This window comes from Petaurus breviceps, unplaced genomic scaffold (assembly GCF_028583685.1).
Source record: "Petaurus breviceps papuanus isolate PSGF00001 unplaced genomic scaffold, PetGlider_PUasm1.0 428, whole genome shotgun sequence".
NCBI classification, from domain to species: domain Eukaryota; kingdom Metazoa; phylum Chordata; class Mammalia; order Diprotodontia; family Petauridae; genus Petaurus; species Petaurus breviceps.
The window spans coordinates 2,630,725-2,646,870 of record NW_027186331.1 but is presented as its reverse complement, the minus strand read 5'-3'; the positions used below and the strand labels follow the sequence as shown (position 1 = coordinate 2,646,870).

The window sequence follows — 16,146 nt, the reverse complement described above, 5'->3', positions numbered from 1 at the left end:
GGCCCCCCGCGCCCGTGAGGATGAGGAAGAGGCGCCCCCGGAGCAGCAGGGGGCGGCCGGCCCCCCCGGCCTCTACCGCTACATCCGCGACGAGCTCTTCACCTCGGAGATCTACAAGGTGGAGCTGCAGAACGTGCCGCGCTACGCCGGCTTCAACGACGTCAAGCGCTTCCTGGCCAAGTTCGGCCTGCAGCCGCACAAGACCAAGCTGTTCGGCCGCCAGACCTTCGCCTTCGTCACCTTCCGCAGCGCCGAGGAGCGCGACCGGGCGCTGCGCAGCCTGCACGGCGCGCTCTGGAAGGGCCGCCGCCTGGCCGCACGCCCCGCCAAGCCCAAGGCCGACCCGCTGGCCGCCCGGCGCAAGCGCGCGGCCGAGGGCGCCCACGACGAAGCGGCGGGGGCCAAGCGGCGGGCGCCGGGGCCCGGGGGGCCTGCGGAGCCCGAGGAGCCCGCCGCCAAGCGCATCGCAGACGTGGTGACCCCGCTGTGGGCCGTGCCCTACGGGGAGCAGCTGCTGCGCAAGCAGCGCGAGTGCGAGCAGGTGCTGCAGCGGCTGACCAGGTGCGCCCTGGCCCTGCACCGCGGCCGGCCCCCCCCCCGCCGACCCCCGCATCACCCGCCGCCCCGCCCCCGCAGACCCCTGGCTCGCCCGCCCCCTCGCTGGTCTCCTAAAGTGGCCCTGAGGCAGGAGGGGCCCCCTCTCCGGACACTGGCCCGCAGCAGGGAGAGAGCCTGCAGACAGAAAGGCCACACGACCCTCAGAGCCCCAGCCGTGCGTCCCCTGGCACTGCACAGGGACCCAGGAGGAAGCCTCTGTGAGGGCCTCCTCCGCTGGCCAGGCTCAGGGGCTGCTGGACAGAGCGATTTCACATAGCAGTCAGGGGAGCTGGAAATCACTGTTCTTCTCTGGGCCTCAGTTTCTATATCTGTAAAGAAGGTTGGGAATGCCAGGCTCCCTTTTCTGGTATCTGTAACTATAGCAGGCAGGCTCCGGGACCCCGGGTTCGGGCTGAGGCCAGGAGAGAAGAGGGCCGTAGGAGTGTCCTGAGATGACCAGGACCAAAACCCAGCCCCCGGTAGGAAGTTCAGCCCGGCTCTTAAGTGACTTCTTAGAAAAGCCCTAAGGACTTTGGGGCTCCGGGTGGAGCCAGAGCTGTGCTCTGAAGGGGTAGGCATCTTGGCAGTGAGGGGGGAGTAGCGGTGAATTGTTAGATTAAGGCTAATTAAGATCATGACACACTTACATAAAAGTTTGAAGTTTGGGGAACATTCTGAACGTAAGATCTCATTTGAGGTCATGTAACTAATCTTAGTCCTTTTTTGCACGTGAGGAAACTGAGGCTCAGAGAAGTCCCGTGACTTAGAGCCAGTGTCCCTAGCAGGATTTAAGCAGCCCTCTCATGCTATGTTGCCTTATCAGGATCTGCAGCCCCTGCCCCGAGACTGAGCACTGGGCTCATGGCCTGCCAGGGCTACACTTTGGCGGCCAGCCGCTCCCCTCCCCCTGGGGCCTCTGAACTGTTCTTTGACCAGCATAGTGCTGGCCCCTTGGCCAGTGTGGTCCCTCTTTCCCACCTGCACTTAGGCTTCCCTCCAGACCAGGAGGACGAACCTGGGGGCAGGGAGGCAGCTCTCCTGTATCCATCCTCCTCTGCTTTCTTCCAGGGAGATTGGGAACAGCAACCGGGCTCTGCTACCGTGGCTGTTTGTGCAAAAGCAGAAATTCAACAGAATCTGCTGCCCCCTGGAAGGCGTCAAGGCGTCCCCACTGCAGGTGAGGCCCCGGGGGCCAGCTTGGGAGGTGAGGGCGCCACACCCTTCAGGGCCAGGCCTTTCACTGCTCCCTGGTCTGTGTGTCCACTGGGGCTCACCCTGGCCGGGGGGGGGGGCACACCTTCACCCCTGTTAGAGACTCTCACCAGGCTTACCAGGGACAAGTCACTTCCTCTCCTCTCCTCAGTCTCCTCCTCTGTGTGATGGGCACAGTGCTGGGGCAGTAGAGTGGGGTGCATCTGTGTGAGGCATCGCCTGTGTGTGAGTGTTTGTGTGAATGAATGAGAGTGTGTACACGTGAGTGTGTGTGTGTAAGCACAAGTGCTTGTGTGCACACATGAGTGAATAAGCGATACTTGTGTGGCGTGTGCATATGTGAATGAACAGGAGTGTGAGCCAGTGGGAGTGTGTGTGAACCTTAAGGCTTGATGCCTTCGGTCATTTCTTTGTTCTCCAGGTATGAGTCAGGCTGACTCTCTCCTGTTCTTTGCCCTTTGGGGGACACTGGCCTCCCATGCCCTGCATGTGGAGGAGAAAGACCCGCCATCTCTGCCCCTGTCCCTGTGCTCTGCAGTGACCTCTAGCCTAGCACAAGCTGGGGCTAAAGTCTCACTGATGGAGGCCGCACGGGCCGTCTTGGAGTCTCCTGACCCTGTGGGGGAGGGGAGGACAGCAGAGGTCAATTTCCTATTATGGATGAAGGACCTCAGGCCCAAGGAGGGGTGCCCAACAGTCGGGGTCAGAGGTGGCTCCCTCAGCCTTTGGCCTCCAGTTCTCATGTCCTTTGGACCGTGTGGCTGGACCTGGGAAGGCTTGGGAGGCTTCCCAAGGGAGCTCGCCCATTGGCCCCCTGACCAGCACAATTGGGGGAGTTGTGGGTGTCGACAGTCATTCCTTCTTGGGTGCAGGGGCTTTCGTTCTGTCACCCATCAGAGGAGCACAGGCAGGTAGCGCAAGGATTCTTTTCTTCATTTTACAGATAAGAGGGGGAGTGGACGTTTAATAGACTGCCTACTGTGTACCCGGCATGGGGCTGAACACTTTACACATGTTACCTCATTTGACTGATTGGGCAGGTCCGAGTGAAGGACGTATCCAAGGTGGTGGCGGAGCCTGGCAGGCCGGGGTTGAGGGGTTGTGCTGCTGTCTTGGTGCCCGGTGGGCTGGGCCAGGCGCTATCCAGGTCGTCACCTGACTGGAGGGCACCCCTTCCACTCTTCAGTTCCCCTAATAGCTTATTAATCTTTCCAGGCTGTGGAGGATGGCAGATACACACCCCTCCTACCCCTAAGATACCCAGTCTGTGTTCTAAGTCACCGCCCAGCCTGCCTTTCCCCTTCTTTGTGGAGTGGGCATGGAGCCTTGCCAACACTCTCAGTCTGGGCTTGGGTCCTTAGTTCTACTGAGCTGCTTTTTTTATCTTTTGTATCTTTCATTGCAAGGATTGTTGGGGGGGGGGTGTAGATTGGGAATTGGAGGTGAGAGAGTAGCATAAGATGGTGTGTGTGTTTGCTACATGTATGTGCGTTTGTGCACATGTGTATGTTTTCCTAAAACCAAAACACTAAAAATTGAAACTCCCTGTGCCACCTTGTTAGGTCTTGCCCTAGGCTTGCCTGACAAGCTGCTGTGTCTGTGGGCTGCCAGGTCACCAAGGTCCCACTGAATCAGACACTTGGGAGTTGGTGCCTTGGACTCAAACCAGGATTTCAGTGCATTTCTTGTGAAGGGAAGCAGAGCTTGGCCAACACATCCATTCTCTTTCCTCAGACTGAATACCGCAACAAGTGTGAGTTTCTGATTGGTGTGGGCGTGGACCACGCTGATAAGACTGTGGGCTGCCGCCTGGGCAAGTACAAGGGCGGCACATGCGCGGTGGTGGAGCCCTTCGACACCATCCACATCCCATCAGGCACCAAGCGTGTGGTCCGAGCTTTCCAGGAGTACATTCGGTGAGTGAGGCCTGTGGGAGCCAAGCCCTTTCCTTGAAGGAACTCAGGAAGCACTTGCATGTAGGCAGAGCCCTTGGTGGGTTCTAGAGACAGGTAATGGGGAGGCACTTTCCAGCCAGGCCCAGGCTTAGCAAGTGTCCTCTGCGCCTTTTGGAAAGATAGGTGAAGGCAGCTGAACACGTCCAGGCTTGCTGCTGTCCCTTCGGCTTTTCCCAGAGCCTGTGGCTGGACATATGGCTTCCTTCTGTCTCTTACTGGCTGATGTCAGGCGTCTCTGGGTCTCCGGTCTCTTTGTCCCCAGCTAGATCTATTTTACCAGGAACTAGCCCGCCTTCTATTGGCAGTGGCTTAGCCTGAAGTGAAATGAAAGAAGGAAGGCTCTCTGGAGTCCTGGGGGCCAGGTGGGGTCTGCGAGGGCCCTGATGTTGGGGCTGCTCTTTGCAGGTCGACACCCTACTCTGTATATAGCCCAGAGACGTACGAGGGGCACTGGCGGCAGCTCACGGTGCGCACCAGCCGGAGTGGCGAGGTCATGGCGATTGTCTACTTCCACCCTCAGGTACCTGCCCTCTCCTCCACCATCAAGGCCCTTTTTTGGCCACAGATAGCTTCCCCTGGGCGGTCCCAGGGGCCTCAGAGCAAAGAGCCATAGCAATGGTCTGGACCTCTGCACTTGAAGGCCCATAAGACACATTTTAAGACTCTCATCCCCATTTCACAGATTAAAAAACAGAGGCTCAGAGGGGAGGGAACGTGCCCAGAGTCCCACCTCATTAGGATGTGCCCAGGGCTCGTGTTCTTGACACTCTTCCTTGGGGCCTGGCAGCTCCTCAGGTTGCTTTGCTCTCTCAGTTCTTTAGGGTCAGGCCCTTTCGTGCCCATTCCTGACCCAGCCATGTGCCCCCTCTGTTCCTGTTTCCTCACCTATAAGATGGGGATAGTCTTTGGGCGACCCTTACAGGGGAGAGGAGGAGGAGGAATGTCAGCTGGAAGGGGCCACTCAGGCCCTGTTTGACCCCCTTCCACGTAGAGATAAAAGCAGAGGTCCCATGAGGACAAGGGTCCCAGAGCCAGGATCATGGGGGGCTTCTGGACCAGGGCCTAGGAGAAAGCTTTGGAGGACTCAGAGGCAAACCCCCGCATCTTATAAATGAGGAAACTGAGGCACAGAGAGGAGAAGGGCCTCACCTCTTGGCACTGTTAACATGGAGGGCGAAGGGCTCAGACCGGTCACTTTTATTCCAGGCTCAGAGAACTGGAACTTGGGCTGTGGGAGGAAGCAGGCCTGAGCTGGTGGGGTCTTGGGGGTGGGGATCCTGGGGAGATGGAAGCACCCTTGGTGCATCACCAGACATCAGACCCTGTGGGAGACAAGCAGGGAGGCTCCTCCCCTGGCTGAGGCATGTCTTTCCTGCACAGTGCTGCCACTGGGAGCTGCCACCAAGCTGTCCGAGCTCCCAAGGAGAGTGAGGCTCGAGCTGGGGCTCAGGAAACCCTGCATTTGTGCGGCCTCTGAGAAGGTCGGGGGGTGCTCCCGAGAGGAAGTAGGAAGGACCTGGGGTGCTAAGGGACCAGCAGAGGCAGGAGACGTTAACATCCCTGTGACCCTGAGCAGGTCGCTCTGCCTCGGCCTCAGCGTCCTCTTCTGTAAAGTCGGGAGTGTAATAGCACCGTTGGGCCTGGCACACACTAGGCCGTAAATGTTAGCTATCGTTGCTGTTATCACAATAACAATAGCACTCTATATACGTGTGCTCTCAGCGCTTCAGAGATTGCCTATCCATCCCTAAGTGTTTATCAGGCACCAGCTAGGTGCCAGGCCCTGCCCTCAAGGAGCTCGTAGTCTAACTGGGACACAAGCAAGTAAATATGTTCAAAGCAAACTGCATTCAGGACAAATAGAAATTAGCGAATAGGGAGAAGGCAGTAGAATTAAGAGGGCCTGGGAAAGGCTTCCTGAAGAAGGTGGGATTTTAGGTGGGACCTAAAGGAAGCTATGAAGTCAGTGTTCACAGCAAAGGGGGGAGAGCGGTCCAGACATTGGGGAGGGGCAGCCAGAGAAAATGCCCAGAGCCGAGAGATGGACTAGCCAGGAGTCTGGCTGTGTTGAAGGAGAGGTAGCATGTTGGAGAGTGAGGCTTAGAAAGACTGGAAAGACAGGAGGGGGCTAAGTTGTGGAGGGCTTTGAATGCCAAACAGAGTGTTTTGTATTTCATCCTGGAGGTCCTAGGGGCTGCTGGAATTTGTTGAGTTTGGGAGGTGACACAACAGGACCTGTGCTTTAGGGAAGCTGGCTGAGGGTGGTCTGAAGTGGGGAGAGACTGGAGGGTGGGGTCCCTTCAGAGGAGAAGGGGGCATATTCCAGAGATGCTGCAGAGGTGAAATCACAGGCCTTGGCACCATATTGGAGATGGGGGTGAGAGATGGTCAGGAGTCCAGGGTTGGGAGGCTGGAGGGCTGGGGGGAGCACAGTGCCCTGGAAAGGTAATGAGTTCAGTTTGGGACATGCTGAGTGTAAAGTGTCTCCTGGGCATCCAGCTGGAGATGGGAGATGGGAGGTCAGCAGAGGGTGGGGCAGGACAGGTCTGGGGGTCCTCAGCACAGAGATGGTCACTGAATCCATGGGAGCTGAGGGCTCAGGACAGAGGTGCAAAGGTCAGGGAGTAGGGACTCAAGTAGAACTTACAGATGAGGAAACAGGCTCAGAGTGGGTGACTTGCCCACGTGAGGTTCCTAGCTGAGCCTCCCTGACTCTGGCCCACTCTCACTGCCCACTATGACCCTGACATCTCCAAGCCGCTGCAGCCAGCTGCCGGGGTGGTTGGGCTCTGGGCTCAGCGCTTGATCGATTCTGCCTGGGGGCAGCGACTCCCCACCCCTACCCCAGTCAGGCTAGAGCATCACAGTCCCTGAGTGTGGCCTTTCCTCTCGGCCCTTCAGAAACTCAGTAAAGAAGAACTGGCAGGACTGAAAGCCTCCCTTGGCCAGCACTTCATGGAGGAGCCCGACCGGCTCAGTGGGGTGACCTCACTCTACTTTGTGGAGGAGGGGCAGAGGTGAGACCCCTGGCCCTGAGAGGGCATCCCTGGGCACTCCCGGCCTGGCAGACCCCAGGCCTGGCTGGGTGGGTGGGACAGGTCTTGGTGTTAGGGCAGACCTAGAGTCCTTTCATGAGCCACAGAGCTCCCTGCATGTCAGCGGCTGTTCTGTGACTTAGAGCCTGGAGACAGCCGACAGCCTGGGAGGGGGCCTGTGTGCCTGAATCAGGCCCTGTGTCCACTCCACCCCGTCTCTGCCTGCCTGGCCCCATGCTCGCTCCGCCCTGTCTCTGCCTGCCTGGCCCCTGCCTTCCTGGCCCTGTGCTTGCTCCGCCCTGTCTCTGCCTGCCTGGCCCCATGCTGCAGATGTTTTCCTGCTTTCTGTCCTCAGAAAGTCTCCCAACCGAGAGGATCTGCCCTTGGAACACATCGCAGGAGACAAGTACATACATGAAGAGCTTCTGGGGCTTAAGTTCCGCATTTCCCCTCATGCCTTTTTCCAGGTATGTCAGTGGGCATTTATTAAGCACCTGCTGCACTGTCCCAGGTGCTGTGCTAAGCACTGAGGATGTAGAGAAAGGTAAAGCCCTTGCCCTCAGGGAGCTCCAAGCCTAAGGGGCAGATGATTATGGACAATGGGAGGAAATCAGCAGAGGGAAGGCATTAAGATTAGGAGCCATTGGGAAGGGCCTCTTGAGGTCTGAGGGAAGCCAGGAGATGGGGGTGGGGGAGTGGGCAGGATATACATCATTGGGTGATAGAGGATCCAGAGGGCTCAAGTCTGGATGTATGGGAGGTGGCATAAGGGTTTCTGTGAGAAGTCACAGAATGCTTACAGCTGAAAGGACCCTCGAGACCCTTCTCGAGGCACCTGTGGAGCAGCTGGAGTGTTGTGGTCTGGGAACTCTTCGGGATGGGGAGGAAGCCTATAGGGCAGCCCATCGATAGCCCTTCCAGAAGGTGGGGGAGTGTGGTTCATGTTGGACAGCTGAGGAGGGACGGGCTAGCTGACAGGGTGCTGCGGCTTTGGGGTCCCAAGGATGTGCTGGGCATGGTCTCTGATGAGGGGAAGGGATGTGTCCAAAACGACCTTGCAGATGGCAGCCAGAGACAGGCCGAGGAGCAGGCCCAACATTTTCTCAGACATTTTGTTTTTGAGGGCCCCAAAACGACAAAGGCCAAATGCTAGTTGCTCTGACTTTCACACCTGGTCCTCTGGGAGCAAACCCATCACCATCCCTGCAGTCAAGCAGTATGCCTTGGTTTCCATGGCTGTAGCAGGTGTCCACTCTGTAGAGAGCACTGGGTCAAAGCCTGGGCTTTTCTCCTTCACCTCTGTGGGCCCAGACCGAGGCCCTTCCCTGTACTCACTCTGCCTCTGTTTTACATCAGTTCAGCAAACACGAGGACCCTATCAAAGGGCCGGCGCCATGAAGAGCCTCACTCCCGGGTGGGTTGTGTAGTCACTCTAAGAGTTGAGAAATATGAAATACAGCCCAGAGAAGACGGTGTCGGGCTGCGGTTTGCTGAGTTAGCACCCGAGGTCACTGTTTCTGTCTCACTTTAATGTGCAGCCACAGGTCAGAACCCTCCCAGAATAATAGACTCCTAATTACTTAGTGCTTTCCCTACAAGGTGAACTGTGCACATGTAGTCATTCATATTTTTAGGATGAGGAAGATGTAGCTTTGAGAGTGGAAGGACTGGCCTGGGACCACACAGCCCAGAAGCATTCAAGCTGGGATTAGAGCCCAGGATTCTGCCCCTCTCTCTACTTTCCCTTGCTGCCTGTCCTTGGAGGGAAGCTTGAGGACAGGACTGATCGTCTCCCTGACCTCTAACCGATGTGGTGGGGTGGCTAAGGACAGACAAGAAAATGGTTAGGTCTATGGAGTGTGAGATTTGGGGAGGGTTTGCAGAGTCCTTGTACTGCAGAGCTGGGGGATGGAGACAAGGCTGGAGGCTGGGTCAGCCCCTTGGGGGGACATGGGAAAGGAGGTTCTTCTGTAAGGGTTGGACTAGGTGGCCGTTGAGACCCCTGCCAGCTCTCACATGCTTACCCAGAGCTGTCAGAGACAAACCCAGGGCTCTCTGAGGTTCAAGGTGAAGGTCTGGCCTTCACCGTGGAGGGGCCTGGGCAGGCTGCCTACGATGGCTGGACAAGCCTGGAGCTGGTCTTTGAAGGATGGGTAGCTGTGAAGAGCAGTGAGAGCCAGGAGAATTTCTTAAATGGCAAAGAAGGTGGGCAGAGGTTCCCAGTGGGAGGGGAGGGAACAGGAAGGAAGGAGAGCCTGACAGCCAAGGGAAGGGAGTGAGTATTTCTGTAGTGCCAGGCACTGTGCTGACTGCTTTACTAATATTTTGCCATTTAATCCTCACAACCACCCTGAGACGTAGATGCTGTTATTATCCCCATTTTACAGTTGAGACTGAGGCAAATGGTGGTTAAGTGACTTGCCCAAGTGACATATGAGCCCACACAACTAATAAGTGTCTCAGTCTGCACTGGGACACAGTCCTTCCTGACCACAGGCCCAGCATTGTACATATGCAAGGCTGAGCTGCTCTGAGACCAGGGATGCCAAGCCTTGGATTCAGAAGAGGAGAGTAATTCCAGCACTTAAATGCAGAGCCTCAGAGAAAGACTTCCCACTAGATCAAACAGAATTCCTGGAAGTGATGGGAGAATTTTAAAATGACATAAGTGGAATGAGAACAGTGGAGGAAAGAACTGGAAAAGAAATGAGAGCTGTGAAGGAGGAATTCAGAGAATTAATAGTTTAACACAGAGGCACAAAACCTTACAAGTCCCCTAAACCAAAATGGATCAAATAGGAGCTAATGACTCCATGAGGAAATTAAAAGCATAAATATGAAGTGGAAAGGCTGAAAAAATAGAAGAAAGTGTAACATATCTCATATCAAAAACAAGTGTCCTGAAAAATAGATCAAGAAGAGAGAATTTAAGAATCAATGGACTGCCCAAAAGCCATGAAGAAAAAAAGAGGTGGGATATCCTATTTTAAGAAATCTTGAGAGATAACTGTCTGGATCTCTTAGAATCAGGGAGCAGACTAAAAGTAGAATGATTCCACTATCACTGCCTGAAAGAACTCCATCACTGAAAATGAGGAATGGCATATTCAAAATTTGGATTTTCTAGGTCAAGGAAGTACTGTAAGCAACCAAAAAGAAAGTGGTTACATAGAAAGCAGCCAGAGTCAGGATCACACAAGATTTAGCACCTACCACTTTCAGGAACAGAGAGCACAGAAGGCAAAGGATGGACTGGTTCGATCCTTTTGGCTTCAGAACCTTTAATGAAATAAGAGGACTTCCAAGTATTGATGGAAGGACTGGAGCTGTGTGGAAACTTTGAAATATAGATACAGGAAATAAAGAGAAACAACAGGTAAAAACCAGGACACAATTCAGAAATAGAAAGTGGAAGCATTTTCATTTTCGTGGGGAATGAGTGGGAATGATAGAGGTGTCCCTTAAAAGCTGCAGTGTCAGCAGGGGTCATGGGAGTGATCTTTGTTAGGTTTGGATGATCTTAAAAGGAGAAGTAAGGGGAGGTAGAGAGGTACACCAGAGAAGGACAGGACAACAGTTCTACAAAGACAAACATTTAAAGTGTGTGTGACTGCCAAGCACCACTGTTAAGGACCACTGCCCACCTCCCATAGAGCAGTGATGTTCTGGATACGCTGATCCAAACAGGCATTTTGGGATGTGCACGATGTGTGGATGTGTTTCGCTTGTCTGTATTTGTTGTGAGGTTTTCTATTTCCTTTCTTTTCCCCGCTGAGGGAGATGGGGACGTGCTTACTAAACGGGGGTGAGGAGAGTTCGTTTTTTTTTTTTTTAGAAATAAATGGAAGAGGACCTAGAGGCGAAGATTCAGAAGCTGCAGGGCCTGGGGAAGGCTACTGTGAAGGAAGCCAGGGATTCTTAGAGTGGGAGGTGAGGGAAGAGCATCTGCGGCAGAAGGGTCAGCTGGGTCAGTCGAACATGCAGAGCACAGAGATGGAACAGCCAGGAGGCCAGGGCTGCAGGATCAAAGGGCATGTGGTGGGGAGGGAGAAGGGGACAGCTCGTGGGGGGCTTTATCTGGTCCTGGGGACTAATAGGTAGCACAGCAGTATGGAGCAGGGAAGGGATGACATGGTCAGGCCTGCACTCTAAGGAGGTCCCTTTGGTGGCTGAATGAAGGCAGCAGACCTACCTACAGGCCATGGCAGTGGTCCAGTGTGAGGGTCTGAGGGGGCTGCACCAGAATGGTAGACAGACGGTTGCAGAGGTGGAATTAATGGTCCTTGGCGCCATATTGAATGTGAGGAGTCCAGGACAGCTCCTGGGTTGGGAAGATGGGAAGGTGGGGGAGGGGAGAGGGTTTAGAGGGAAGATGGATCTAGTTTGCGCATGCTGAGTTTAAGATGTCCATCCACTGGACATCATCTTTAGAACTCATCATTCTGGCAGATGAGATCAGCTCTGAAACCCCCACCCCCTCAAGTTGTTTCCTCATCCCTTCCCAGCTTCTCATCTCCTCTGCTGGCCTGGGGGCTCCTGTAGGGTAGGGACTGCCCTGCCTTTCGCCCTTCTTTGTCCACAGTTTACAATGATTGGTACATAGTAGGTGCTTAATAGATGTTGGCTGGGTCTGCCTCTATGGGACTTCCTCTTCCACTCAGGAGGAGGCACTGGGCTAGGTCATTTCCGAGCAGCTCCAGGTCCTGGTCTCCTAGGGGTCACTTGGGCACATTGGTTCTGGGTGATTTTTGCCCATCTTGCTCTGGAGCCCCTTTGTGTAGGGATCTCCCCATATCCTGGGGCTTCTGTGGACCCTTGTCCTGTTTTGTGGATATGAGGGTAGTCATGAGGCCTCACCAACTCTCCAGGTGGCCTTGAGGTGGCAGCCAGAGAGGGAAATGGGGACCCAGCCAGGAATCCCTGGGGGTCCCTCAGGTGTGGGGGTGCCCTGGGTTCTGACAGTCATCCCAGCTGTGGTTCCTCAGGTGAACACGCCAGCCGCTGAGGTCCTCTACACAACCATTCGGGACTGGGCCCATCTGGACAAGGAGAGCACAGTGCTGGATATCTGCTGCGGGACCGGCACCATCAGCCTCTCCCTGGCCCAGGTGAGCTCGAGCCTCTCTCCTCTGGGACCCCAAAGGCTGTCTCATCCAGGGCCCAGTCAGCCAACCTCTGTGGTCATAGGTGCCCTGAGGAGATGGTGAGGGAAGGGAGAGGCCTGCAGGGCACCCCTTGTGGGAGAGTGGAGCCCAGTAGTCATGAGCTATGGGAGCTGAGGCAGGCATCTCTACTCCCTGGAGCTTCACATTTCTCACCTACAGACTGGGGGGAGTGCCAGCCTCAGAGGCAGGACAGGGGTTCAGGTTCCTCTTCTGACCCACGCTGAGGACCCCTGGGTCCTGAGTCCTTTTCTCCCTCTTTCTAGAAAGTGAAGAAAGTGATTGGCATCGAGCTGTGCCAGGAAGCTGTGGAAGATGCTAGAGTGAATGCCAAGATGAATGGTTGGTCTTACAGCCCTGGCTGGGGAGGGGGAGGGCCATGGGGCTGGAGGAGCAACACTTCCCCCAGGGTGGCCTCCAGGCTGCAGTGGGGTCTCCCTGGCTGCTAGCAGGATCTGTGTGTGTGTGTGTGTGTGTGTGTGTGTGCACACGCGGTGCCCTTGTGGTCACATGGGATGGGATCAGAGTTGCGGGGTGGCATGGGACAGTAGGACCAGGAGTGCTGAGGGCAGGGCAGGTTAGGCTAAGCTCCTGGTAGAGAAAAGGAGACCCTGTGAGTGACCAGAGCAGGCTGGGCCCCCTCTGCAGCCCTGCATGGGGCCTGTGACTTGGGAAATGGAGATTGTGGCCCCGCTGTCCTCGGGGTCCAGCCATCAGCCTGCCCTGGCAGCCTTTGGAGGAAGGATGGCTAGCTGCCCACACAACCATGGATGCTGGGGCCTAGCTCTTGGGGCTTCTTCTCCTGCAGCTTTGGACAACATCGAGTTTCACTGTGGCAAGGCTGAGGATCTGGTCCCCAACCTGATGAGTTCCTTGGCCTCTCAGAGGCTGACTGCCATCGTGGATCCGCCCCGAGCAGGGCTTCGTGAGTGACAGGGGCTTGGGGCGGGCATGTAGAGTGGCGGTGCCTGGTGGGGAAGGACTGAGGGGCAGAAGTGGGAAGGAAGGCCTCCCTGGGAGTTCAGCTTGGCCTCTGGCCAGACCTGGTCTGGGTCCGTTCCTGCCCTTCTTCCCCACTGACCTCTCCCCTCCATCCAGACTCTAAAGTCATCCTGGCCATCCGGAGAGCCGAGCACCTGAAGAATCTCATCTATGTCTCCTGCAACCCCCGGGCGGCCATGACCAACTTTGTGGAGTGAGTTCTGCTTGGGCTTTTCCTGGGGACAGGGGTGAGCGCACGGGGCCCCCAGGGCTGGGGAGGTCCTGCCACATCACTGAAGCAGACCCTCAGAGAGCAGAGGCAGGACCTGAGGAATCCTCCAGTCCCCCCACACTTGGGCCCTTCTGTCCCCTACCCAGAAGGGACTCATATCAGGAAGACCTCCAGAATTGTCCTGTAGGACTCAAGAATTTATAATTGGAAGCAGGTTTGGGGTTTGGCCCTATGACCCAAGCTGCCTGATGGAGGCAGCCCTCCCTCTCTGAGCCTCTGTCTCCTCTGTCAAACGAGGGGCTGTAGGAGCGCCTCTGGGTGCAGTGAGAAGGGATCTGTGGGCTGCTGGGCTCCCCAGATAGCTGCCCTGACTATCCTGCATGCTTGGGCCTCCCCCAAGCCCGGAGGCCTCCCCACCCTTAGCCGAGCTGAGCAGCAGGGCCAAACGCAGGGAGGAGAGGAATCCTAGCTAGACACTGACGCTCCTTTTCTCCCCCCAAGCCTTTGTCGAGCTCCCTCCAATAGGGTGAAGGGCTCTCCCTTTCGCCCCGTCCGGGCCGTGGCTGTGGACCTGTTCCCACAGACCCTGCACTGTGAGATGCTGATTTTGTTTGAGAGGGTGGAACATCCCAATGGCTCGTCAGCTGCTGCTAGGGGGGGCTCTTCCCCAGAGAGCCCACCTCTCCCCATTGCTGGGGGGGCCCAGACTGAGGACTGTCCAGACACTCCTGAGGCTTCTCCCAGTGACCAGCACGGCAGCCCAAGCCCCTTGCCCTTGGCCACCTCTGATTGATAGCAAGCATTCCACTGGGACCAGGAAAGGCTGTGAAGCCCATCCCATGCGGCCAGAGCCTGAAGCTGGCAGGTGAGCCAGGAGCAGCAGGACCCCCAGGGACTCCATTTGCCGAGGTCGGCTGGGATGGGGATGAGCCAAGGGCTGGGGCAGCAGGCCTGGGCGGGGCCGGGCAGTCACTGCACAAAGCAGCTGAAATAAATGGTTTTGGAGTTAATGCCTCTCAGTTTCGTGGCAGCTCTGGCTGGAGCTTGTGAGGCCGAGCTCCAGGGCGCAGTGGGCTCTCCCTCCCCTGCCCACTCCCCGTCTTGGGCTCCCAGCTCCTGGCAGGCCTTGGGGTAGAATGATGGTGGTGGTGACTACTTGCGTTCCTCCCTTACGTAAAGGTTTACAGAGCACTGTGCACATGTATCCGATCCTCACAACCAGAGATAGGTGGGCTCTTGTGCCCATTTTACAGATGAGGAAACAGAAGTAACTTGCCCAGGGTCACCCACCCAGTTTGTCTTTAGGCAGGATTTGAACTCAGATCTGGCTGACTGCAGGTCCAAAACTGTATCTATTATATCACCTGACTGACGTGATTGACTCGGTTTCCTTTGTCACAGAATATGACTTTTTAATTGGGAGCCCCTAGTCTGTCACCTCATCTCCTTCCAGGCACCTTCCCTTCTGCAGCCTTGGGCCCATCAGCCTCTGTGTGGCATTCCCAGTCTTTATCCTCAGACCAGCAGGGTCGCACCTTGGCCTTTCTCATGGGGCCTCCTCTCTGCCTCACCAGCCCCATCGCTCAGAAGTCTGGTCATTTTCTTTGGTTCAGTCAGTCTTCTCGGTCCTCCCTTTGACTAACCAGCATGGAGGCCGGCCCTAGGCTGCAGGGCCAAGGGGAGGGGACCTCTGCATTATTATACCTTTCTTCTCTGGCTGCCCAGTTCCTCCTGCATTGCCTCACCCCTCCCTGTCCTGCACTTTACTGTCCCCCAGGTTCCACAACCAGCCCCTTTCCTTTGTGCTCCTCAGGACTGAGCTAATTCACAGGCTTCCACCCACTCTGGTCAAGGGGCCTTGGTCTCCATGGGAATACCATCAAGGAGTTAATCCTTCATCTACTGAGGGTCACAGAGCTCACTTGGTCCAGGGTGCTAAGATGGGACAATTCAGGACGACTAGGGTGCCTGGACCCAAAAAGGGTCTCCATGAGGTCTGGTAGTGGGATACCCCTCCGCCCACCCCAGACAGCCAAGATGTTATCATCAAAGACATTGCCACAGGGACCCCAGGGCTGCGGGAGCATGGGACATGGCAAGGGTGGGCACATTGAGGACCTTGCCAGGGCAGAGGGAGTGAACAGCTTAATTTTTACTTTTCTGCTGTGTCTCCAGATCATTTTCTAGAATAGTTGGGCAAATTTATAGTTCCACCAGACATGCATCTGTGAGCTTGTATTCCCAGAGGCACCTCCACCCTCCCAACTTGGACCACTTTCATCCTTTGATTTTTTCATCTTCCCGATGGGTAGGAGATAAAACTTCAGGGTTGTTTCAAATTGCGTTTTTTTTTTTTTTCTGAGTGATTTTGAAAACTGCCTGTTTATTTCCTTTGACCAATTTTAGGGAAAGATTCTTTTTCTTACTTAGGTGTATCAATTCCCGTATAAATAAATACATACACACACACCTGTTAAGGCAATTTTGACATTTATAGGGCTTTTTTTTTTAAGTTTTGAGTTACAAATTCTATCCCTACCTCCTTCCCTCCCCTCCCCACTCCCTGAGATGGTAAACATTCAGAGGTTATACATGTGTAATCATGTAAAACATTTACAAGAAGACAATTTTTTTTTTTGCTTTTTCGAGGGCAATTGGAGTTAAGTGACTTGCCCAAGGTTACATGGCTAGTTTTTGTGTTAAGTGTCTGAGATCAGATTTGAACTCAGGTCCTCCTGACTCCAGGGCCAGTGCTCTTTTCACTGAGCCACATAGCCGCCCCCAAATTTTTAAAAAGAAAGTGAAAAATAGTTGCTTCAGTCTGTATTCAAACTATCATTTTTTTCTCTAGAAGCAGATAGTATGCTTTATCATTTGTTCTTTGGGATTGCTGAAAAGAGCTGAGTCATTCATAGTTGTTCATCCTAATGCTATTTGGTTCTGCCCATTTCATTTTGCATCAGTTCATGTAA

The 16,146-nt window shown here is 55.1% G+C and overlaps 1 protein-coding gene across 1 annotated transcript in view; it reads left to right on the top strand.

The window, feature by feature from the left end:
* TRMT2A (tRNA methyltransferase 2 homolog A) overlaps positions 1 to 14,184 on the top strand; it is a 19,389-nt gene extending 5,205 nt beyond the window's left edge. The window contains exons 2-12 of the mRNA XM_069100790.1: positions 6 to 561; positions 1,666 to 1,774; positions 3,544 to 3,725; positions 4,170 to 4,284; positions 6,666 to 6,781; positions 7,155 to 7,266; positions 11,785 to 11,907; positions 12,228 to 12,303; positions 12,770 to 12,886; positions 13,060 to 13,156; positions 13,676 to 14,184. Coding sequence (XP_068956891.1) covers positions 6 to 561; positions 1,666 to 1,774; positions 3,544 to 3,725; positions 4,170 to 4,284; positions 6,666 to 6,781; positions 7,155 to 7,266; positions 11,785 to 11,907; positions 12,228 to 12,303; positions 12,770 to 12,886; positions 13,060 to 13,156; positions 13,676 to 13,967 — 1,895 coding nt within the window. The 3' untranslated portion in view covers positions 13,968 to 14,184. The remainder of the gene's footprint in view (positions 1 to 5; positions 562 to 1,665; positions 1,775 to 3,543; positions 3,726 to 4,169; positions 4,285 to 6,665; positions 6,782 to 7,154; positions 7,267 to 11,784; positions 11,908 to 12,227; positions 12,304 to 12,769; positions 12,887 to 13,059; positions 13,157 to 13,675) is intronic.
* The last annotated feature ends 1,962 nt before the right edge of the window (positions 14,185 to 16,146 follow it).